The sequence below is a fragment of the Lepeophtheirus salmonis genome, chromosome 5 (genome assembly GCF_016086655.4).
Source record: "Lepeophtheirus salmonis chromosome 5, UVic_Lsal_1.4, whole genome shotgun sequence".
NCBI classification, from domain to species: Eukaryota; Metazoa; Arthropoda; class Copepoda; order Siphonostomatoida; family Caligidae; genus Lepeophtheirus; species Lepeophtheirus salmonis.
Genome location: NC_052135.2, coordinates 42,492,323 through 42,518,405, shown reverse-complemented (window position 1 = coordinate 42,518,405; position 26,083 = coordinate 42,492,323). Strand labels below are relative to the sequence as shown.

The 26,083-nt window shown below is 26.8% G+C and overlaps 1 protein-coding gene across 1 annotated transcript in view; it reads left to right on the top strand.

The window, feature by feature from the left end:
- The first annotated feature begins 224 nt into the window (after positions 1-224).
- The window catches only part of LOC121117225 (hemicentin-1), a 338,247-nt gene continuing 312,388 nt past the window's right edge, over positions 225-26,083 (top strand). Inside the window, exon 1 of the mRNA XM_071888683.1 lies at positions 225-539. Within this exon, the coding sequence (XP_071744784.1) occupies positions 449-539 (91 nt within the window). The 5' untranslated portion in view covers positions 225-448. The remainder of the gene's footprint in view (positions 540-26,083) is intronic.

Sequence of the window (26,083 nt, the reverse complement as noted above, 5' to 3'; positions counted from 1 at the left end):
GGGGTAGTGATGAAATTCTTTTGTGAAGATTCCTATTTTTTTATTATTATAGTTCATTTTTGAGTAGAGAAGGGGAAATAACAAAATAGAAAGCAAGAAGGGGAAAATTCCCCTATTCTGTTCTTTTTTCGCCGGCCCTGTTACGTAAAAAGCGTCGTATACTTAAACATGAAAAAAGCGCCTAAGAGTGCGAGGCTTAAATTTTCTTCCCTTACAAATATTTTGTATCCCTTACATTTTCATTTAAAAAAAATTAGTTCAGTTTTCTCCATCTGACGGTGATTTGTTACATATTAGATATTTAGTAAAAATTCATAAAAAATCATACAGATTGCAAAGAAATATCCACTTGTGTATAATGAAATTTGTGACCTTGATTTTTTTAAATATGATGTAAAGTGATTCATTTATTTTGAGAAAAAAAATTATTTGAAATATATAACTAAAAATGTGTTATCGAAAGATTCATTACATATATTTCATGATATGCTTCATATCTATTGGATATGGCTCTGAGCTAACAGAAATGGAAAAACCAGGTAAGGTTTGTTTATTATTTGTCCTTATAGTTATAAATATTATTTCTCCTACAATTTAAAAAAATATTATCTACGAGCATCCCAAATCTCTTTTCATATCCAGAGTATACTAAAAGCTAAATATAGTTGTTAAGAATCGTCTTTTATTTTTGGTTAAGTACCATGTATATATGTACATTTTATATATATATAAAATGTTATTGAACATATCAAATAAATCTTTAATGGTTATTAAATAATTCTATCCAATTGCACCCATACTACAAGCAATTTTTTTTCTAAAGAGGGGATGAGATAATTATTCCTGCGGTCAAATATTCAATTAAACAAATTAGAAATCTACAAAAGAAATTAATACAGTAGCCCCCGGTTATGGCGTCAACACTTAATCCAGATATTTAATAATCTGGCTCTGTGGACAGTTATTGAAAAAAGGGACCTATAAATCTAATTGAAAATAAACTGCTGCAATATGCTGGTTAACAAACTGTTTTCATTTTACTGTTACAGTATCTCTTTTTACATTCTATACGAAAGCTTGGCGGACTTTAATATAAATGGGTAAAATGTTCTGTCTCTTATGGGTAATGTTGATTTTAGGATTTTAAAAGTGGATATGTACGCTTGGTCTTCCCAATTTGGAATACAAAAGGAATTTTCTGAAGTAATATACAACAACATTCAATTTAAAAAAAAAGATCAAAAATACTTTATATTTTCAACTGATCAATAATAATGAACAAGAATCATATATCAAATTATTATTTCTTTTTTTAAGATTTAAAAATAATTATCCCCCCCCCTCACTATATGGTTCAGATCTCTTTTAAAAAACAAAAACAAAATATAGATGCTCTACCTATATGATAATAGGGCCAGCATCAAATTGTTTTACTTAATTATTTACTTTAGAAAATGAAGTAAAACAATTTGATGCTTTTATTTACAATAAACTGGATCTAATAAAATCATTTCAATTGTCTGAATTTCTCTTTATATGTAAGTATCAACATAAAATATTAAACTTCTAGAATGACATATAGGCAATGGCACTTATAATTGTAAGTTTTGAACTAGGACCATTTGGCACACATCCCTCGATAATTTATGGGTTCTTTGGGATATGGCTTAAGGCGGGTTCCAATATTTGTATAATGTGACGTATTTATTTTGGATATAAGGGCAAAAATGATCAAATAGGATTGGGTGTCAGAAAACATCTACTTGACAATATTTTTCATCAACAAACACAAATAATAATATGAAGTACAACCCATTCGTAGAAAATATTTACTTTTAAAGTCAAATAAAGGTATATAATAGGATCTCAGCCCCTGTTAGTATGATGAAAGTTTATTGATTATCTATGTACCTACAAAGTAATGAAAGTAAAAACATACAAACAAAAAAAATAATATTGAGATATGATAATTTTTTGAGTTGTTCATAGCACCATAAGTTATGTTCGATTATTCAATAATAAATACTAGAGCACGTAAATCCGTTCTACATATGAAAAAAAAAATATATAATCTGTTAGCAATGAAATAAACGTTAGCTTATATGCATATTATGGGATTTAACCAAAACAGTTTAGAATATAACATTACCACAATAATAGACTTGTTTTGTTTCAACGATATAATATACAAAATAATAAGGGATATTTATTTTTTTGCAAATATGTATAAAAAACTAAGAGCTGTTACAAATATATGTATTTGCTTTATTAACTCTTTAATGTCATATTTGATACGTATGAGTTTTAAAATTGTTAATTTGAGAAATTTGACAATTTTTAGTCTCAAAAACATCATAGACGCAATTGTTAATATATAATTGATATATCCTTAACCTGACAAAATTCTAATTTCTTACTCATGATCTTACAGTTATGTTGCAAACGTATTGCCTCATAAAATAAGCTCACATGGTGCTTTGAAAATTTACAAATCTAATGTTACAAGTGTTTTAGTTTTATAAAAGATAAAAAATCTTTGGTTATGACCAGTTTATTGAAAAAAACTTTTTTGTTTCTTGACATGCACATTAATTGTAATTTGAAGCAAAAAGGGTATTGTGAACTCGCATTTACCTAAGATCCGTTATAGATAGCATTAAACGATCTCTTTATACTAGAACGATGATCCAATAGTACCTACCTTCGTTGAATAATGATTGAAAAATGATTTTACATCATTGTTAAGCAATATAAATGTGTAAGTTTGCCAATAAAATTAATTTAACATAAAAAAAAAGTTCCATAAACATTCTATGTTTATTTTCAATAAATAACAGTAAGTACAAACTAAAACGAGGGATGTAAAAGATTAAAAACTATGTTGTAGAGTTTGAGGTCATATATTTTTAATAAGAGTTCTGACTTACTGAATAAATTCAAAAAAATGGATTCCTATATGTCGGAGTAAATGTTTGTACAAGCAAAAAAAATGTTAAAAAAATGATTCCATTCTCCGCTGAGGTACCAAATCAATTTAAATGATAATTAAGAACACATTATAATTTATAAGACAGTCACAATTCAATAAAAAAAATTATGCCAGTATCGTTCTAGTTTTAACATGGTAAATGTTATAGGTATAGTTAAAATAGTTTTTGAAGGATAAAAGATAGCTGAATTTGAGATATTTATTTGTTAATATAATGTATCAAAGTAATATGCCATAGTTGTGTGTTTTTTTTAAAATATTTATACGATTTTGTATGATTATATACTTTAATTTTAGTCTATAGTTCATTAACACATATTTGTGTAATCCGAAAATGCAAAATAACTTTTTTTTATTTAGAAAAAAGATTAGTCTTTCTGATAACAAGTATTCTTTTGCGATTATGTATATTTAAAAAAGAATACTAAACAATATATACATTTATGTATGTTCAACTCTATTACATTATTAAAATACGTGCTTACAAATATATTTAAACCTATGAGGTAAAGTGTCCTTCATATTTATGTAACCTAATTTAAAATTTAGTTTGCAATTTAATTGAGAGAAAACATTCTTCGAATACAATAACGTGAAACGGTTGCAACAGTCTCTTTGTTCGATAAAACTACATTTACAAAGTTTACGTAAAAAAAATAATTTAATACTCTTATTTGAGTTAATGGATAAATCAATGACCACAGAAGAATAAAATCTCAAATCAGTTTTAAAATTTTGAGCAATTTTTCTTACAAGTTATTAAAAACTGACGCTTACAAATCAACAATTCAGTTTGGTATGATATTTTTGAAATAGTTTAAGGCTACAGTTATAGAACAGTAACTATGAGAATCCTTACATCTTCAGTTGTAAATGGGATTTACGAGCCACTTCTGTTGTTCTTTGATTCCTAGAAAATTTTCTTCTAGCAGATTTACGGACAATTTGCTTGATACCGGCAATTCTTTAAAAATCAATCACAACATAAGAGGTTTTTCTAAAAACAACAAGAGTAAAGTCAATTATCCTAATTTTGTGTGTGTTAAAGGTTGATTGTAAGAATAAGTATTTTTCTTTCAAGGAACAACTTTCAATAAACCAATAAACTAGTAATTTAAATTAATATCATATAATTTAATCAAGTATAGTTTTACTTAGTACAGTAAAGTTCATAGAAAATATAATTAATTATCTATGTGCAATGACTTAATAGTATTTCTTTCAACTATACCTATATTTACGTGCCTTGAAAGACTATTTTATTGAATACATTGTTTTGCATTGTTTGTCAAATAAATATTCAAACATTTTAAATAAATAATTTACAAACAAACAAAAATTACATGTAACAAAACAAAAGTGAATTCTTGAATAAAAATTCTAAAATTTGGTGAACAATTTTCTAAAAAACAAACTAAAATTGTGTTCTTAGAAATAAGACAGTAATAAGATTAAGCCTATATTTTTTTATTATTGAAGTGTCTTATATGTCGAGGAAAATTAACCACAGAGTTGATTATATAGATCGATATTATTTTAAACACGTTTTTCAGACAACGTGTTGAGCAAATTGAGTAAAAATTATAATTATACTTATTTATAGCCCTAAAGATATTCATTTATTTATTATAATCACCTTTCACATAAATCATTATATCAATACGATGTCAAAAAGACAAACAATCATTCAACAAATAGAACTAAATTGTCAATGCTTTTGCTACTTACGGCAACCAGTGTAATAATGAAGGGTAGAAAACATCACCTCTTACTTTGTTACCCAAAAATTTTTATAAACACGTGTCTAGGTTAACTCATTGCTAGAAGAAAATGTTTTCCCCTCCATTTAACTTAATTTGTAAACAGTGTATTATTCTGTGTGACATAAATATTTCATTATAAGGATGTGACCTTGTAGTAATTTATCTTAATTCCAAATTGATGGCTTTGGAAACAGTTTGATTACTGTAACTTCGTTTTTTGGCCGGATACTGATAAGTTTCAAAGATTTTACCTAACAAACCGTTTGAAGTTAGCAACTAACCTGAAAGTAATTTTCTTATAACAACGGGGTTCGTAAATTTTTGTAAAATTATTGTCATCCTTCTTCTAGAGATGTCAGACATCAAACTCTTGTGCTAACTTATAAAGTTCTTGATTGTCCAAGGACAGTTACCCCCGTCATCTAATTCAACAATTACGTCCCCATTCTTCTTTTTTTTTTCAATTTTAAGCTGGTTGTTCATATTTAATTTGATTAGTTAGTTAAATATTTATTACTGCTTGCCATATATACATAAAATAAAATTTTACAAATATATGGCAACGAACATGACCACACATCAGGGTGTTTGCCCTACTAGTTTACATCAAAATTTTGTTCAATAAATTTTATTACTTTTTTACTCTTAATAAATTTGAGAATACGAAACTCTTTGATTTCCTCATTCATTGATTAATGTTTCTCATAAGATAGGGCGGGCATCTATTGATGAGATGGTCTGCACTTTGCAGTTTTTTCATACAGAGATTGCATGTTGAGTGTATGTCTTTCCACATGCTTAGGTGGGCCAGAAAAGACCCCTTTCAAGTGTAAGCATGTACAATGAGTCTTTATTGTTCTCTTCCGAACTTGATACACTTCGACTTCGGCTTATTAAACAAAGTATGTGTATACTTCATACTTTTTATGTCGAACCAATATTAATAGAAGAAGTCATTAATTATCTTCTTTATGTAGCTTGGAGAAGGTAATTCATGACTTCTTCTATCAATATATATGTTAAATTTGATATCAGAGAACAAATTTTTTTTATAGCACCTAATCTTGTAATCTGTAAAGCTTCTTAAATATATATGTTGGTACTAAATATATATTCATTTATGTATACAATGGTGGAATAATCTAAGGATGCAGTTTAACGGAAAAGAAGTAATAAGTAGGATTTGATTTATATACCTATTAATGCTCTAAGTGTAAATAAAAAGGCAAATGATACTCACGGTAGTAAATCATAATTTATTAAAATGCAAAACAAAAAACATACAAACATACGCAACGGCAAACATTTCGTATTATTATTAAAAACAGTCATAATCTATTAAAAAGTGCAAAAAGTTATGAATTAAATATGTTATTTATGAGAAAGTATAAACGAAGACTTTGAGTTATAATTTTCTTTCATTTAATAACTCACATATAAATAAATATGAGATGTTTCAAATCAATTCAAAAATATTTTAAGGTTTCTCAAAGCTCAATCATATCCTAATACATTTACTTATATACATGTTTTTGTCTGTAAATAAGAAAAAAACTGTTAGTTAACCCTCGATTACTTCCCTAAAATCCTTAAATATCTTAAACTATTTCATCCAAATTACAATTGTAAATATTCTTCAAAATTACATAAAAATAATACATTGAGTTAAAGTCAATTAGAAAAGTACATTTTTTTAAAATTAGTTATAAACATATTAGATTGACTTATAGGAAAATATAATTTGGGACTATTATATTTAATACATTTTAATTTTAATTATGTTGAAAAATTCTATGAAGTATTTAATATTTTTATGAAATTTTAGTTACTATATATGTATTTCTTAATTTTTATTAGGTTAAGTTTGATATATAAAATAATAGCTTTAATTATATTTTAAAACGCGTATATTTGAAATAAGGAAAATAAGAAAAGCATAAGACTGACTTGAAAGCTAACACTAGAACAACAAGGGCACCATTTTTGATACCATTTGGGATTCTATGAAATATTGTAATAAAATTTTGATTGTATATGTTCAGAAGTTCTTGAATTTTTATAAATCATTATATTAACCACAAAAAAAAAAAAAAAAATAGTAATCGTTTTGTTGATATAGTGAACACTACCTAAACAGACTTGGGTACCATATTTCATATCCAATCATTTCAAATAATATTTTTGTTTTACAATTGTGTATGAACAAGGTCAAACAAGTTCAAAGATGAATGGACACCTCTAGAAAAGAATCTTGTACTTTCCTTTTTCAAATATAAAATATATTTATGTTCCTAAACTAAACATTCTGTTTCCTCCCTTTATTATCCCAAAATAGTTCATTGAAGAAATAAGACATTATTTTGTGTTCGCATCGTAATCCAATTCAGAAAGTAATTATTTCGAATTGGAAGCAGATGAAAAATATGTCCAACCACCTCAAAGATGTACATCTGATTCTCAAGACTATTCTAATTTTTTTTTACAAGCCTCTCGTTAAGTAATGTTGTTGAAAACCTTTTTTGGTTTTGGTAGACGCTATTTGTATTTGTTTACGATTAAGTGGTGTATTTTACAATTTTTATAATAGAACTAAAGACAACTCAATTCCCGCTTACTAAACAACATAATTCAACCGACTTATTTATATAATCATTGTTTATCGGTACGGGCAATACAATCTGGCACAAAAAAAAATGAAAATTGAAAGAGTTCAGCCCATTTTAGACAAGAAAACATTTTTAAAGGAAGTTCCTGGTCCATCATCATTTTCTAAACTTTACATCAATTGGGACCAGTTCAAATTTTAATTTTGTTTTCAAACCTTTAAATATTTAATTTTTTCTGTCTTCCAATGTCTATAGAAACTTAATATAGCATTAATTTGGATTTTGGACTTTGGCTATGTCGGCTGCATCGACTTGGAAAATTAATTGTTTGTGGCTCTAAAAAAGCAAAAGAAAACGTGAGTGTTTGTATTCTTTTGACTATAGCTTCGCAAAGGCTTTTTTGTATATCATTGATATTGGTATAAAATCAAAGCTAATAAACTGTGCTTTAATTTTTATAAATATGTTATTAGACCTTTATTTGTGACCCTGGGTAAATTTAACCCGATATATTAAAAAATGCTTGTTTTGTTTATTGTTTTTTCCCCTGTCGTTTTAGTTACTCTCCAGAGTTATTATTATCTTGACTTATATGTATAGAAAAATAGAATTTAATAGAATTAAATATATTTTACTTCGTAAAAGCTAATAACTTTATACCAAAAATAATTCAATATAGCGCATAAGAAATACATAGATTTCTTATGGATTAAATTAGATTCCTTCAAAATAATATATTTATTTATTTGGTATTCTACAACTTGTAGAAAACAGTTTCACTGCCTTTGGTCGGTGGTAATCCTAGTTATGAAATCACTCATGAGTTTTACGACTATTTCAACAACATTATTGGTCACTTTTACTGACTTCACAAATTCACATACTGCTCTATGGTTTTCATTTTTTTCCAGGTGTCAACCGGTGTAATAAGACTGTCACTTTTCAATCCAAGAGTATAATAAAGAAAATGTGACTCAGTTTCTAACAAGTCTGTGAGAGATGTAGCTTGAGTGATGCCTGGAAAAACTGACTACCTAATTTACAAAACTCCAGGTTTTGAATTTTTGATAGCTTGATTGCCAGCTTTTTTTAATAGGGGTTAGCATGCTCTCAAGTTAACTGAATAAAGTGAATGGTACTAATTTCTGAGTCATATACCAAGTGTGACTTCTCATTTTCTTCATAACAGAGGTGAATAGCTAATTATCAACATGTTGATAGTGAAGCATGTTTTTAATCAATTGCAAATCATAGATAGGAACATCAGCAGCAGATTTGGCTGATATCCAGTGCTTTCAATAAAATAAAGCCAGGAATGTGTTTATTCTCCTAGTTTAATGATGGTGCCCTTTTCGTATTTTAGTCAATTTAAAAAGATTAACATTTTCATAGCATATGCATTCTTGGCAATCCAACAGTATTGGCAAATTGCACTGGTCTTGGTCCAATACATACCTCGACTCGGTTTATTACTGAGAATAATCAAGCACAGCTCCGCTTCTTATCTTAAGTCTGCCATTGGGGATGTCTTCTTTAAAAATTGTTTATGGCAATATTGATCATATGGTAAAATGTAGAATAGTTTAAGCTCATTACAAACTTTAGACTGATGTATGGACAACAAGCAAACGAGAAATACTCTAATTAATTGCAACAATGTATGATAGAGAAATCTGAGTCAACAAGGAAAATTAGGGATCCATCTCTCGCGACAGATATATAAAATTTTTGAGATTTATCCGCCTTGATATTTTTTCTACAAGATCACAAAGATACCAAAACAACAAGTTTGACCTTGATGTCAACACAATGGGATGGATTAGTCCAAAATTATAAATGAGTGAAAAGACTGGGTAAAATTATTAATATTGATGAGCAACTATTCATAACAGAGCCTAAATATCTATTTACTCAATATATGGCTAGGAAGCCTGATTAATTTGATATTAAATTTTTGTTAGTAGTAGTTTAGGAACTTTGAAATATACTCGCAAAAAAATAACTCCTGAACAAAAGCTACCAAAAATGCACTAAATTCAAGATTTTTTGTAAATAATAAAATATGGACTTCTTATAAAAAAAGAACTGAACTATATTAAGTTTGAGCTCTATTCACAAAAATATATGTGAGAATTTCGTAAGAAAAGAAATCGTTACCCGAAAAAATTCAGTATTATGACGAAAAATTATGGAGTTTATATTCTAGATCAAATGGTCATACTTTATTCAAACAAAAAAGTATTTTCGCTAATGGCCTTTGCAATTTTTTTCTAATATTATGGATTTTGCTTGTATAAATGCTGTTATCTTGGTTAGCGAAGTGACGGGTAACACATTATTTTCAATTTTATCACCCACTAACAGTTACAAATATTTAAAAATAAATGGGTATCATTTTTGAAATCAACCGTAGTTTAAGAGGGGTCGTTACCATCCATTACAAAACCTTGAAAAAAAAAATTATGAATTAAGAACAGAAAAAAAACAATTTTATAAAATTGGGGATTCAGAAAATCTTAGTTCACTATCGAAGGGTGAAATATTTTGGTTTAATAAACACCCTTGGAAATAAAGAGTGCAATATGTTTCAATTATGGCAAAACACAAATAAATATCAATACATATTATATATTTACTTCCATTTTTTATTCAATCCGTTACACCTCTGCAAAAAAAGGGCGTATTTGTACTAATATCATGAAGCATGGGAAAACATTTGTAAAATAAAATAATATCATTTATTTGCAATCATTTTCCAACAATACATAGGTCATGTTGTAAACCCTAATTAAAACCAGAGACTTCTGAAAATAATGTTTTATTTAATTAATTAATATTTGCATGGCTTTTTTTTTGGAAAAATTCTTATTATGAGTAATTTTGAATAGAAATCTATATTCGTTTATAGTGTCAAATATAACAGTTTTAATACTCCAATAGAAAATTTTCATGATAAATTCTGATATTATAAATAATAAAAATATTTTCAAGGCATATAAATATAATTGAAATAACTTTTTTTTAAATAGAGTGAATATTTCGATATACACCCTTTGTAGGGAAATAAAAATAATCCTCAACTACATTTATACATATTATGAAAGTCCTTATACAACCTAATTACATTATTGTTGCAATAATTCTCATGAAATACTAAGGATTAAATAATGTTACAACTTTGAATTAACTATACTAATGACATAGTTGCAATTGTGTGCTTATGGCTGCTAAATGTATTACATATCTAAGCTCTAACAAAAAATTGTTTTACCAGCTAAATATTCTTGAAAAAATATTTGTTCAAGCACAAATATTTGCACGTTAATGTTTGACTTTTTTATTTTTTTTTGATCAGAGATATATAAAAGTAATTTTATGTTCTACTAAAACCCCTTCCGAAATAATATTATGTTTTTTTCTCTCCCCAAAATAAAGATAAATTAATCAAATTGTATTTATTTTATAATAATAAATATACAAATGATTGTCAAAAACAATCCTTAAAAAAAATCAGGATAAGAAAAATTGTCCAATTTAGTTATCCTTTTTACATCAAACTTCATAAACGTATTTTGGTCAATTTTGAAGGTCATATTCAAACTTTTGTTTTGATTTGAGATACCCTAGAATTTTAGGTTTAGCTAAGAACTTTCATTAAAGTTATATATAAATTGTCTAACAAATGATTTCTTTAAAATCAAATCTCTCAATTTCTAATTCATGGATTATAGACATTAGCACGCCTTCAAAAAATTGATCAGAATAAATTGTTGATTGAAATGATAAATTATGCAATCAAGACTCAATTTATAAAAAAACTACTTGCTTAATTTTTGACGGGTCACATATATATGTGTAATTCTGACCCATAAATATGAAGATATATTTATAATTAAATAAATGAGTTAGGTTAATCCACCTATGGTGTAATGTGAAATGAATTATAGACTTGGGATCCCTTTATTGGATATGTAAATATTTGTAAAACTTCCAGCTTGTTTTTATGTCAAAGGGTCACACATATCCTTATATGTAAACTATGGATTTTTAGAAAGAAGTTTTTGAATTAACAATAAATATAATATGTAGTTGTTCATTAGATATTCATTTGGTCGAGATCCGTCCCGGATATGTCATACAAAAAAATCGGTCTGGAATGATTTTTTCATAAATTCGGTCAAGTTTGATTCTATTGATAAATTGTTCATGACACCAGGGATTCAAAACTGGTACGATTACTACATATGAAGTAAAATTGTGGCACAAATTGCATTTCAACCATTTATATCCAAGAGGTATGGGAGAAAATTGATCCATATATTAGGACTAAAAAAATCGGTCTATGATTTGGAAACGATAAAAATTCGATCTATGGTCTGAAATCGCATTCTAGACTGAAGTATTGGTCCCAATCGGACTAGAAATAATAACTTGATACCAAATTTTCTCTTAAACTGAGTCTCCAAACTAGTTGTTCATAACTTTCGTTGTGTGTGTATTTTTCCATCTTATTTTGTTTTTATTAGCGTGTTAACAAATTTTTTCTACGTATTATAATCATATGTATACATAATAAATTTAACTCCTTTGTTCCTATTGACTCTGAGCTTTACTTCATCTACAATGTGATTTTACAAATAATATAAATATATCACATAAATATGCGTATGTATAACACCATATATCTTTTTTTTTGTGTGCTTGGGGGGGGGATACATTATTTGTAGATATTTGCAGGTTCCCTAATGAGCATATATTATATTCAGAAAACTCACCTATCAAAAAAATATAACGCTTCGAACATGGAAGTCTTTCAAATTCTGGTTTTATTAATTCTGTGCTATTGTTTTAATTTTTTTTTTAAGTCATTTTTTTTGGTTTTATAGGTTTTTATCGTATTGTATACATATATGCTATTAATAGATAAAAATAAGTCACGGTCTTTGGACTATAAGTTGCACACATTGCTGTATTAAAATGAGGGAGGTTATACCGTTGAGAATATATTAATACATTTTAAAGTAAAAATTATTTCATTGTTTTAATATTTTGAAAAAATCAATAATTTAATTTTAAAGTAAAAGTACAATGAATAATTTTCCTCCCTTGTATTTTTGAAAAACAACATTCATTTTTTCATTGGAGTACCTATACTATAATAATTAATTCCTTGATTGAAATATACAATTATTGGTTCCGTATGAAATCTGGTCTTTGATTATATTCGTTTGGAGAGTTTTATTTTTTACCCTTTTTGGTAGGTTTGAAACAAAAAAAAATTGTATGAAATATAACATAAATCTACATAAAAATGAATTCACTTTCTACAAATTCTTATAATAATCAGAAATACAGGCTTTTCATTTTGTTTGGGATCATCCATTTCTGAGGAAATGTATTTTAAAAAACCTTTTTTACCCTTGGGTGTAAAGGACGAAAAAATCTAGTTTTCATTTGTTTTATATTTAAGTTATTTATTTAAAGTTCAAAGAAATTGTAAAGGATCTTTGGAAAGTAAAATTTTATTGACTTTTGCTATGATTTTAATAATGAAAATAAGTTTTTATAATACTAAAATTAAATGAAAGGTTAAAAAATCAATATTCCGACCACTAATTATCAAAATGAGTATACAAATCAACTATTGACAGAAAAAAAGCAACAGTTTTTCTCTTGAAAATTTCATTGTTCTAATATTTTGAATTGTAGGCACTCTTTACATGCTTTCATTCGAGTCCAGCTGATATATACTCATAATACAACTTTTTTTTTCCTGCAAAATTAACAGTTGATACAAAATAAAATAAATTCTTTATAATAGTCTTATATAACACTGTATTCAGCTTAAGAAGGAACTTAATATGAAGTACTTAATTATTGTAGTGTAGTAAAATATATTTCAGATGAAGTTATGAATAACATTAAATAAGTATTTTACTTATTTCTATTATATTTTAACATGTATAAGGCAAAAAAAAACGAAATTTGTTTCTTTTTATATAAAATTTTCTCCCTTAAATTCTTTTTATTTTGGGCGGTTGAAATTTTTAATATTTTTTTGCTATTATTAATTATTGAAAAACATAATTTTATTTTCATCTTTGTAAAATACAAAAAATATTTAAATGACCATTTTTGGATAATCATAGTCCCGTATCAAAATTTTGAGTACTCTAGAAGTTTCCAAATCGAGTGTGATGGGAAATATAAATGTGAAAGACACATAAAGGAACTTAAATGGATTGAATATTTTTTGTCAAATTTTTAGAAAGACATTTCATTTTTTTCATCTCTAATATGAGTTTACTTCAAAAAAAGATACGAAAATCGTATTTCCCATAAATAATAAAAGCCTTTCTTAACAAATAATTCTTTACTAACCTTTTTTGAAAAAAAGTCAAGAATTTTGCTTATAATTTCCATGGTTGTGTCAATATTTAGTTGCATTAAGTTATTTTCTAGAGAATCCCTTTTATGTAAATGCCTATATTTTATTTCTTCAAAGGGACCTCAAAATTTCCAACTGACAGTACATTTTTTCTAATTATAATGACGAATTTTCACATGACGTCAATATTGTTAATATTGGTCATTTTGGGACCTAAATAACTAGGTTTTATAACAATTTAACATTTTTCCAATAGTATGAAAGAAAATAGTAAACTATTTGATGTCAAAATGGGCCAACAAATAAAAGGACTTAGATCTTACTAACTTTCAAAAATACATCCCTTTATTTTGTAGTGTTATTATTTATCTGATCCTAAAATGTATTACAAATATGTTATTAAACCATTATTATTTAAATTTTATAGATAAAAATTAACTATAAAAATGGAAAAAAAAGAAGACTTTTTCTCTAATTGGCCTACTTTTCTCTTTACTATATTTATAAAAAAAAAAGCATATTTAGCCTTGTAAGGTTTTTTTAACATTTTTCTTCAATAATATTCAAATATCAGTATTTATCTATAAAATCATTGATCCGGGATGTGTACCAGATTGATCCAAAAAATCAAATTTGCCCGACCCACCAATCCAAGGCCCAAGGAAAGATCTAAGATCGAAGAAATAATCTCAAATGCACTCTTTATAATGTATGGCGCTAGGTCTTCATGGTGAGCTATGCTAAGAACTTTGGAAGATCTGGTGCAGATGCATAAATAAATTTTTGATGTTTTTGACGAGAGAGGAGAGAAAGCGGATTTACAATTGTAAAGGAATAATAATATTTATCAGAAATGCTTAAAATCCATTGTAAAATGGGTATGTTAAAAAAAAAGGAGCCGAAAATCAAAATGGTAACCCTGACAATTAGACAATTAGAAGAATTTTTAGGAGGAGAGAAGGAATAATGCTCATGGGGTTTCATTAGATCTGCTTCAATCAGCTGTACAATAGAGGAAGGACATAAGGATTAAAAAAAAACAGATATACATCATTGTTTATGAGTATCTCTTTCTTAAAATTGGCTGGAGTTCTTTTTTTATACATCCTATTCTTTTATGAGGAATAGAATGATTCATTTAGTTATTGTTAATAATAATTGAATAAATTTTTTAGATAGGTAATGATTAAGTGTTTATATATATATATTTACATATGTAGATGGTTAATGTAATAAAATAAATAATGTTATTATAATAATAAAAATATTTTCATGCTGTATTCAATGCAGGTGTTAATTATTTTAATTTATAAAGTTATTGGATGGAGTTTTATTAGAATTTATTAGAATTGTGTTCACTTTTTTTAGTTCAAATATCAACTTTGATTCCTTAAAATGGGGGTTCCTTCAATTATGATGCAGTTTATGACAATCAACATAAAAATGGTCAATATTGGACTCATTGAATATACATATATATATATATTTTTTTGCAAACTAAATATAGGCATCTTTTGTCTAACTTATGCAACACAAGTTTTGTTTATAGTACGGTGTACATTAAAATACATACATCACAAATCGTGTGGAAAAATACAATATTAGGGAGCTTTCTTGTTGTTATTCTTTTCGTGTTTGTTATTAATTTCAAGTTTGGATATTCAAGAAATGCACACTTATACGTTTGTGCAAAAAAAAAGTTTATTGGGGATTTTGTTTATATGTATATGTATAATTTTTAATAAGTATGAGTGATGTAATTTTTTGTATACATGCAAAGGAAAGGGAATTGGAAGGGGGGAGTTTAGCTTTCATCCTTGATAACAAAATCTGCATTTCTTAATAAAGTACATTGTTGATGGAGTAAAAGTAAAATTATACACCAAGTGACGAAAGAAAATCACATTCGATCAATATTTGTCCAAAGTAATATCTACACAACCTTTTTTTTTGTCCACTATGTGTGTTATTGTACCATGAATTTAACTTCCAAACTAACTACACAGTAGGGTCTTTTTAACAGTTCAAATTATTTTAACAAAATTATTATTTTATAAAATGGCTCATATGAGAATAATTTTCGTACCCTTTAGATTTTAAAATCTTCTTATGAAAAAACCGCCTTATTGAAAGTTTTTTCTAGCATTCAAGTAGTTATCAGTAAAGCCTTATATCCAAGTAAAGATTTTTTTCTTGGATAAACTAATACTAGTTTTTTCGCTAGTATAACTAACTAAGCAACTTCTATGAATAAACAAAGTGAATTCTGCAAAGGGAAAAAAATTTCGTCCCTTCGCAATAGAGAAAATTATAAAACAATGCATGTGGTATCATAAAAAGGGAAATATTCGAGGCCAAGAAAAGATTTCATATAGATAATCATTTTTAATAATTGAATCACATATTTTTTAGGTTTGGTTTGGAGTTAATGCTGTAAACTCTAAGTATTTTTGACATAAAAACATGAAATAGAGATCCTGACAGTTTGAAAAAAGTTTTGAGAGAAGAGATGCTATGTTGTTATTACTTTTTCTAAAAGCACCTTTGCCCCCTCTCCTTTCTTTTTGCAAAAACATAGGGAGGAATTACTCCAATGTCGATTCTCAATTCTGCTCCAAATCTAACAAGGACTTTTATTAATAACTCCTCAACAAATCTTTAGTGTTACTCTTTCTAATTTATGATCACAAACACTTGCAGGTTAGAATTTATCTCTTCAATATTCAAGATAATATATTTGAAAAATAATAAACATATCTCAGAATACCAATAAGAAAAAAACTTTTACACTAGAAAATGTTTAAAATTTACAACTCTATCTGGAGTTTTCTTCAAATTTTGAAAACTCATCTCACATTTTCCAATTTTTTAAGTAATTGTAAATTAGTTAGTAAATGTTAATTCAAACAAATTTAACAACTTTTTTTTTGTAGCCTTGAGTAGAAGTGCCAATAATGTAAAATATCATTGCTGTACTGTTGTAAGAAATTCTTGCAAATAAACATATATGTTTGTGCAAAAATTTATTACTATCACACATTTTTCAAATGTGTTTTCTCTCATTGAAATACCCATGTTTTATAACAGCATATTTATGCATAAAGTAAAGAAAATATAAACTCACATGGTTGAACAAATTTGGTATTTATTCAAATTGTCCGAAAATGATGGCGTTTGAAGTACGTTTCTGAGATATGAAGCTCTCTATTTTCATAATTTTACATGAAAGGATGATGCACATCAATATTCAAATAGTCATATGATCTGAACATGATGTCCAAATTCAACAAATAAATAAGTTCTGAATAGTAAAGATATGTTAAGCAAAATTAAGTTCTTTCCTATTTTCAATACAGTTGGCATTAAAATCATGACCATATCATTTGGATTTTGACCTAGTATATTAAATAATATTAATTATTTAGCTCTGAATGTTGTCCACGGAATGTACAAAGATAAAAAGAGTAGATATGTTATGTTACTTATATATTTCATCAAATGCAGATTTTGGAAACGTAAGGCTAGCAAGTTAAGTGCCAGGTGCACTTCCATGTCTCTAGTCGTATTCGAGTATAATCGGTTTGTATCAATGGTCATACAACTAAGTAAATGTAATTTTTTTGAGATATATGTATTGTAGTTGAGTCATTAATTATTTAAGAAAAATGTTTATTTATTGATTAAATTAATTTAAAACATAGATATTCTATATGTTTTTGAGAATGTTTGAATTATTTATGATGATAATTTTTTTTTAAATCTATCAAATTAAAATAAAAATATTTTATATTTACTTTTATCTAAAACAAATGTACTTTCAAAAAAGGATTATATCAACAGTAGTTATAATCAATTTTAATGACATACTTTTATGTTTGTTTGTTCTAAATTCAATTGTTCAATATTATTTATATCATAATTGATTTTTGTTACATAAATTATAGAAAAAAAGATATAAATATATTATTACATATGCATTACGGCTATACCGTTATGCAAAGATATATTTATATATCTATGCATATTTATCAATTGTTGCAAAAAAATTACATTAATAGAAATACATTAAAACAACACAAAAACTTAATCAAAATTTAAAAATAATTTTTACTTTAAGTTTAGTTTTTCCAATTAACGAAAGTTTGATTATTCAAAGAATATTAAATCCATTTGTGTAGAGTTGGATAAAATAAATAGTATGCTAACAAAAATAAATCGCTTATCAAAATTGTGATCCTCACAATTTTTTTTTTTTTTTTTGGAGGAGAGCATCTAAGATGTAATGACATTTTATTAGATAAACTACAAGCAGTTATAAAAGGATAGAAATATACATAAATACCACTCCGACATTTAATATCTAGCACCAAAATTGGCAGAAAATACTAAAATATCAATCTTAAATTCAACTCTGAATCCAACAAAGACTAACCATTATATCTCCAGAAAAAACCTTAGTTTCGAAGTTTTTATAATATTAGTGATTACTGTATAACCAGAAGTTCTTTCTTAAGAATTATGATATCAGCTTTTGAAAAAAAACACATTGGTTAGTTTGTCAATTAGAAGAAATCTTGAACGCGTTTTATTTTACATTTTCTACTACTCTACATATGTGCCGAACATACATAATTCATTATATCAAGGTTTTGAAAGTTGGGCAATTTTTTTCGGATAAAAATGATATTTTGATGTTAATTAAGTTTGATACTATATATGAAGGCAAGTTATCATAATTTAGAGAAATTGAATATAAATTTGTTTAAGGTACAAAAAATTCTTAAGGGAAATACTTTATAGCTTTCTTTATACTTTATATTTTGTTCAGCTAGTAAGATTAATAGAAATAGAACTTATCTTCGGTTTTTATATTTTTCTTACCCCTATTATTTTATCTTCATCCTCCATAATTAACTATTCATCTAGTGTAAAATAAAATCATTAATATTGATTATTTTAATCAATTAACAACTCATACTGAATACTTGTTTAATATAATATTAGTATTTTTGAACTATTTTTGCATATTTTATTTTCATATATTTTAATCTATACAGTAATCTAGATATATAGTATTATGAAATGAATACAAACCGTGCAGATTATGTTGTATGACAATATTTTTTATCAGGTTTTACAGGTTTAATATTTCAAACAATTAACCAATAATTAAATCTGCTTGTGTTTTTTTCTGAACAAAATGGACGTAGACAGCTACTCAGAGCTAGTACGCACCACGTTATTTCCCTTACTGAGTCTAGAAACTGTGTTGGTCTCTAGTTCAATGTAAACGGGGTTAAGATTAGGTGAAGTAGGAGACCAAAAGTATTCAAAATTGTCTTTATATTTATTTTGCAGTGTGGGCTGGTGCCCACACTATACCACCATGTATGTACTGAATATATATACTGAAATTGACAAAAAATTTATATTTAACTAATGTGTAGGAATAAAGTTAATAAGTTACACTATCTATAATTTCTTTTTTAAATATAATAATATTTTTAATTACATTGAATTTACTCAATGGTATTTAGTTTTATGAAAGGAGTCAAACTAAAATGCAAAAAGAGACAAGTAATTAGCATATTACTTTTGTAATACCCAAAGTTTGCATATTTTTAAACATGAAGTTTTGGCTTACCTTTTTTTTTTTCAAAGGACTGCTTAACCCATTTAAACAGTTTATTACAAAGAAAGTTTTTAGATCCTTCTGGATATAATAAAACACTGAACCACAATCAAAAAATTTACTTTATTATGACTGGGTAGTTGACATAATCCTTCATAGATTACAAATAATCCGTTTGACCCCGTTTTTTTTTTTCAAGTTATTCAAAATAAATAGTGTGGATTTTGAAAAAATTTAAATATTGTTTTCTAAATTAACCAAAATACTTTTTATTAGAGGAAAGCCAAAATTATTTTTATCGTTCTTCCTTTGAGTGATAAAGCATGGATTTAATGCAATACAATATTAAGGGACAAATGTTTTTAAGCAATTTAATAAATTGAAAAAAGTTTTTTAACGATACAAAATGGCACATATGACTCTTACATTCATTCTTTTCATGATTCATAATCTTCTCACCAACAAAAATATAGTATTTAGTTTTCCAATTGTCCTCAGCAAAGTCATGCATCATATACATACTTCAAACCTGGTATAATAGTCACTCCACTCTGCGACCATATCTAATTCCCAAGCTGTTATTTCATATCATAAAAATACTTTATTATTCAGTCTCACTGCAATCTCCGGCCACATAAACTATGTAATTGTTTATGTGTGAGCCAAAATTTTAACTCTCACTTTTCAAACTTACAAAGATGTTTCAGTATAAAAAACTAAATTGGAATGACCAAATATAACTTTACTGACGTCTCTCTTGACAAGTTAATAATTAAAATATGCAGAAGTAGTGAATTGAATTGTAATTTTTTGTATATGGCTGATTATGTTTAGTATAAGGCTAGTAAAATTATAGTATACCTTCAGAGGTTAGTTAAGAAAGGTGATAGTCTCATAATTTATTCGTTTGAATATCTTAACATTAGAGCTTTAGTCAAGTCTCTAGTTAATAATTTTTTTTCTATTTGTCGAAAAGATAACATGTTAAATCATTCATATAAAATACCACTTGGTGCTGGAGAAATGCCAATTTGATCACAGTTTAGGATTGAAGATGGTTCTTCTCCAGTAATACATGAATTTATTTAATTTCATGATATTATTATAATAAACTTTGCTTTTCATATACATAAATGAATTTTTTACTCAAATTTCATCCTTTCCCTTGTACTTTAGTAAAGAATGAATGCTATTCCATTACTGCCCGATGTTAATTATATTCCATCATTCACTATTTTCAACTTTTGAATTCCTCCACAAATACCAAACCTGGTTTATAAGGCAATATTGACAAAGTGGCCACTTTTTTAGTTTATATTGTCTGATCTTCATACAGGTATGTTGACTGTATGATCAGTCATCATTTATTAAAAAAGACAATTATCAAAAAATTTAAAGTATGACAACGCAAAAGTTGATTCTCTTTTATAAATAAATATTTATGCATGCATTTTATATTTTAAAAAATAACTTATTAAATGACGAAATAACAAGGATTATGTGAATAATAAACAAAGTTGTATAATCCTTAGAATGTAACTATTTTATATAAATATCCATGTTCCTTTAATAACCCCCCCCCCACCCCCAACAAAAAAAACACTTTATCATGTTTCTATATAATAGTATTTAATTTTACAACCCTTGAGCTACATATATATATATGGAAATACAAAAGTACCAATTTCTATCTATCAAATTGGATGTTTGAAAATAATAAATACATATATAAAAAATATATATGTCAAATAGAGACTCGGCCCAAGTTTGTTTAGTCTTGAGTGATTCCTTCTACACTGTATTAGACCGCTATTTAAGTCGAGGCAGCAGTTTGAAGATTAAAATTTGGTCCCTTTTAATCGTGAACCGATTTTTGATCGAATTGCTATCTGTGGGGCAAAATTTAATTGTTTTTAATGGTGAACTGATTTTTCGATCTCTTTTGGTTGAGTAAATTTTCACCACTCTCGTTTTACAAACAGATTTTCTATCAAATTCCAATTGTACAATTTGTATAAATCGTTCAATGACTATAAAAAAATATCCGGTATTGGGGTGTCAGCTGTTGATTTTTCGGTTTCCCCCTTAATAAAAGATTTTACTAACTACTTTATACTAATTTTGGAACTTTTTTCTGGTTTTTTTAGTAGAAAGGCTAAAAGATACAATATAATTTAATGTGTAACACTTTGAACTTCTTATGACGTCATTTTAGTACATGACGTTAGCTGCAGTTAATACATAAAATTGGTCATTACCTTTTTGTATCTTTCTATGATACTAAATAAAGTTTTTTAAAGTATCGACATAGTTTGCTCCAACAAAAATGATAATGATCTCTGACTAGTTTATTATATCCAAACTAAAGCCCAGCACAAATATACGTTTATGTATGCTCACAACAGGCAAATTTTTCATAGTCAGTCCTATCCATATAGTATAAACAGAAAGTTCCAGACTCCTACCTTTGACTTTTTGAACATGTGTACCTACATACATAGGTACTTAATATTCAAAAGGTAAAATAAAAAATATATAAAGTTATGACTATTTTTATAACCTTTCTCTGAAGACAAAACACTTCTTTATTGACTGTATTAGAACACTAAGTATATGTCTGTTATTTGTTTGAAATACTAGTAGACTTATTTGTAAAATAATAAAAGAAATGCCGAAGAAGGGATAAGGTGTGTATATGAATGAAAGTAGTAGGTCTGTAGTGGGTTTTTATATTTTATTTTATTTTTTTCTAGAGGGTAAAACAGCACAAATACTACATATATATATTTAGTGATAGGTTTTTTCACCCCTTTTTCATAATAAAAGAGGTAATGTTCTTATATATATTAGATTATAATAATAATATAAATCAAAAAGCAACGAAGATTTGAAAGGGAGTGAGGGGGGATATATTCTGGAGTAAGAAGCTTTAATACACTTTCGATACTGAATAAAAATGAAAAACTTACACATGTATCAAAATGTGATCGAATCTGATACTGTGGATAAATGTTTCATAATTCTATTTTTTTTACGTTACCGATGCTTACAGAACAATGGGTAAGTTCAATCCTAAGAAATCTTTTTACAAACGGTGGTGCAAAATTAGAGTTGAATTAACTTGGTTGTTTTTAAATTCAGAGGTTTAGAGACGTTTCCAGCAGAATGGGGTGCTGGTTCACACTACAAATGAAGTGCAATAATTGTGCCAGTACAATTTTTAGAACTTTTTTTTTTTTTTTTTTTTGGGGGCAGAAAAAAGATCAACTTCCTTGACTTTTCAATATTGGGTATGGTTTAAGAGTAGGCCAATGCAGTTTCAGCAAGGGCTGACTGATGGCACCTGCAAAATAATATGAATTACATAGTTTTAATACCTACTACAATAAAAACCATTATTTGTAAGAAATTTAATATTTTTGACCACGTTTTATGCGCAAGGTGTAAATTAAAATGAGGGACTGCGACTACGTTGCCCTTTAACTTGGTTTTGAGAAGGTATGCAAAAACTTTTTAGAGCTTACGTCTAAATATAGAAATTATCCGCTTTTTTATTGTTTAATGAGCAACCCCATAAAACAGTAAAGAAAACTGATTAATTTTTGTCTGAACACTTCTTGACTCAAATTGTGATTGGCTAACAACAAACTAATTTTGGGTTTTTTCTTTCTGTTTTTGGAGAAACATTGAAAGATCACATAATATAATAATATACAAAATTGTCAATCTAAAAAATAAAAACTGACAGAAGTCAAAAAGTATGAAATAAACTGTGTTAAACTATTTTCTTTCTTTCTCTAATAACTTGTAGGTTAATGGCAAAGACGCTGAATAAGAAAAGGGGTAGATATTTTTCTTTCTTGGACTATAAAGTATATTCTTTTATTTAATTTTTTTTTTCATCATCATAGATATGCCTGCTGAATAATTGAAAAGTTTTTGATGCATGGAATTGACATTTTTGTTACAAAAGTAATATAAATGAACTTGTTAAAAATAACTTAAAAATCGTTATAATATTTTAATGGTTGTACTCTCAAGTGTAAAAAAAATAAATGTTTGTATTTTTATTTCATTTGTAATCATAGAAATAATCAGATACTTACACATACTTTACCAAAAAAGAAACAAAAAAAAACATTGTTATATAGATATATGCGAGCTTAAACAAATTGAAACGCTTTTCATTCCAATAACACGAATGTTTCTGTCTGTTTGTTTAAGAAAAAAAAAAGTTTTTTTATATACTTTTATTGTTTTAAAAAGTGCAACAAAATTGTACCTAGTGGTTTGCTTATTTTTGTTCTTATAAGTAAAAAAAGAGCAAATTCATTTTTGAGAGAGACCGAGAACAGTTTCAACACTTTTGGGTTTTCGCTCAATTACATGAAGCTGGGCTGACTCAAACACGCCAAAATTTAATACAATATATGAAGATATATCTGTTACAGTTTAAATTGAGTACTAAATTATATTATTGAGTAATTTTCAACCAAATATCATATAAATACAAAGCGTCAAAGGAAGCAACTCTCCCCGTAGCTATGAACGATTGCATGAGTAATACAAAAATTAATTTAAAATTACATAAATAAGGATTCATAATACTTTTTGATATCAAAATAATTAGATATTTCAAGGTATAATATGATTAACTTTCAATTTATAATATAATTAACTTTAATTGTATAATATTAGACTATGAAAAATTGTACAACAGTTGAGAAAAATTGGTCAAAAACAATCAGGTTTGGGGTCTTAATTGTTTCTTTGTTTTTGTTGTTTTTTTATAAAAGAAAAGATTTAATTATACAATTAATTTTATTATAAATAAATGATAATAGTGAAAATGTTACTTAGTCCAAGGATTTTACTTGGAAATATGATCTAAAAAATCCAATCTTTTATATGAAAATTATTTTTTGGCGTCATAAATCCTTCTGGAACATTAGGTTCTCATTGAACCATCATTATCATACTGCTACCACCCTCTCCCTTCTACACCAGGATCATATTGAACGGGGAAGGAGCTACGCTGATTTCCATAAATAATTTTAAGGGAATGTACCAACAATATATCAATATTCGTATTTTCGTATAATATTCGTATTCGCAATATTCGTACTTTTTATACGTAAAATATCCCAAGGATAAATGAAAAGGGATTATATATACTTTTATATAATTATTAAAACTATCATTTATTGAGTTTTTTAACTTTTGTAATCAATGGACATTTAAAGAGTGCTCTATGTACAATTGAATTGATTAAGTCAACCAAACTGAGTTGATAAACTAGAAGTAGAAGAAAGAAGTATGAAAACTTATTTATTTTCTATTGCATAAAAATTCCCTCAATGTCTACTAATTAGTAGATAATACTTTTCAACTTTTCATTTTTTATTTTGGCGTTTCCTTTTTCTATCTGAGCAATAAAGAGCAAATATTATAAGTAACTGTGTTATCGTGCAATTTGTCACAAAAGTTGTTGCTTAAGTATGTCTAGTCATGCTCCTCAAAGATTAAAAGAGCTTTATTAAAATTTTTATTGATTATAAAATCACTTAGGGACAGCACACAACCCACACATTTAATTAGCTTAGAGATAAGAATTAAACCGACGTAGTAAAATATTAATTGATTCGTTTTTGTTTTTTTTTAATTTGAAAACCATCTCACCCTTTGTGTCGAGTTAAACTTACTTGATAGTTGCTCGATCAATACAACACTACTTTCTAAGCCTTCTGTTTACATATAGTGTAAATACAAAAGCAGTAGATCTGCTGTATGAAACCATTAATTTAATTAGTTAAATCAAATGAAGTAAAAATAAATTTATATGAGTTGCTGCAATGTTAACAATTACTAATAATTATTAATTTTAAATTGACTGAAGTACATTCTGCCACAAAAATATTAACCGTTTTGTTTCACTTGTGACATAGAAAGAAAGAGTCTTCGTATTAAATCAAAAAGTTTTCTTGAAATTCAACTTATATGTACATATGTATGTATATGATGTTATTTTTGTCTGAGACAGTTATAATCAGTATAAAATGATATTTAAAAAAAAACAGTTGCACCCTTAAAAAAAGAACGCATAATATATCGCCCAATAAAAAATTTATACAGCTCCATCCAATATATATTTGTTTTGCTTTTTGGATTTAGTAAATAACCTATAGATTGTTGGACTGTTTTTTTCACTTTGACAACACTAAAAATACTTTTTTTAATTTTGTAAATCAATTCCCCATTTGAGTCGAGTTAAAGCGACTCGATAGTTGCTTAAGTTGACATGAAAAGAGCTACTTCCAGGGTATATAAAAAATTCTGGAGAGTTGATATGATCAGATATGTAACAACCCCTTAAGTAAACGTGGGCGTTGTAAATAGTATGCCTTTACTCGTGTGTACATATATATTTTTGTAGTTGGCTATCTAAGCAGTGCTTTCTTTTATTTTCCATAGATGTAATAATTATTCATTAACTCTGAGGAAGACCAATGAATTAAATAGTAATCCCTACTGCATGTGCTCACGATGACAGAGAGTAACATCCTCATATTTAATGACGAGTCCAACAAGAACTTATCCTTTTATCTCCCCAACAAATCATTGGTCATACTCTCCGTCATTCATTAGAACAAATACACTTTATACTATACACTGTGGAATATAAATCGATTCATAAAAGATTGAAAA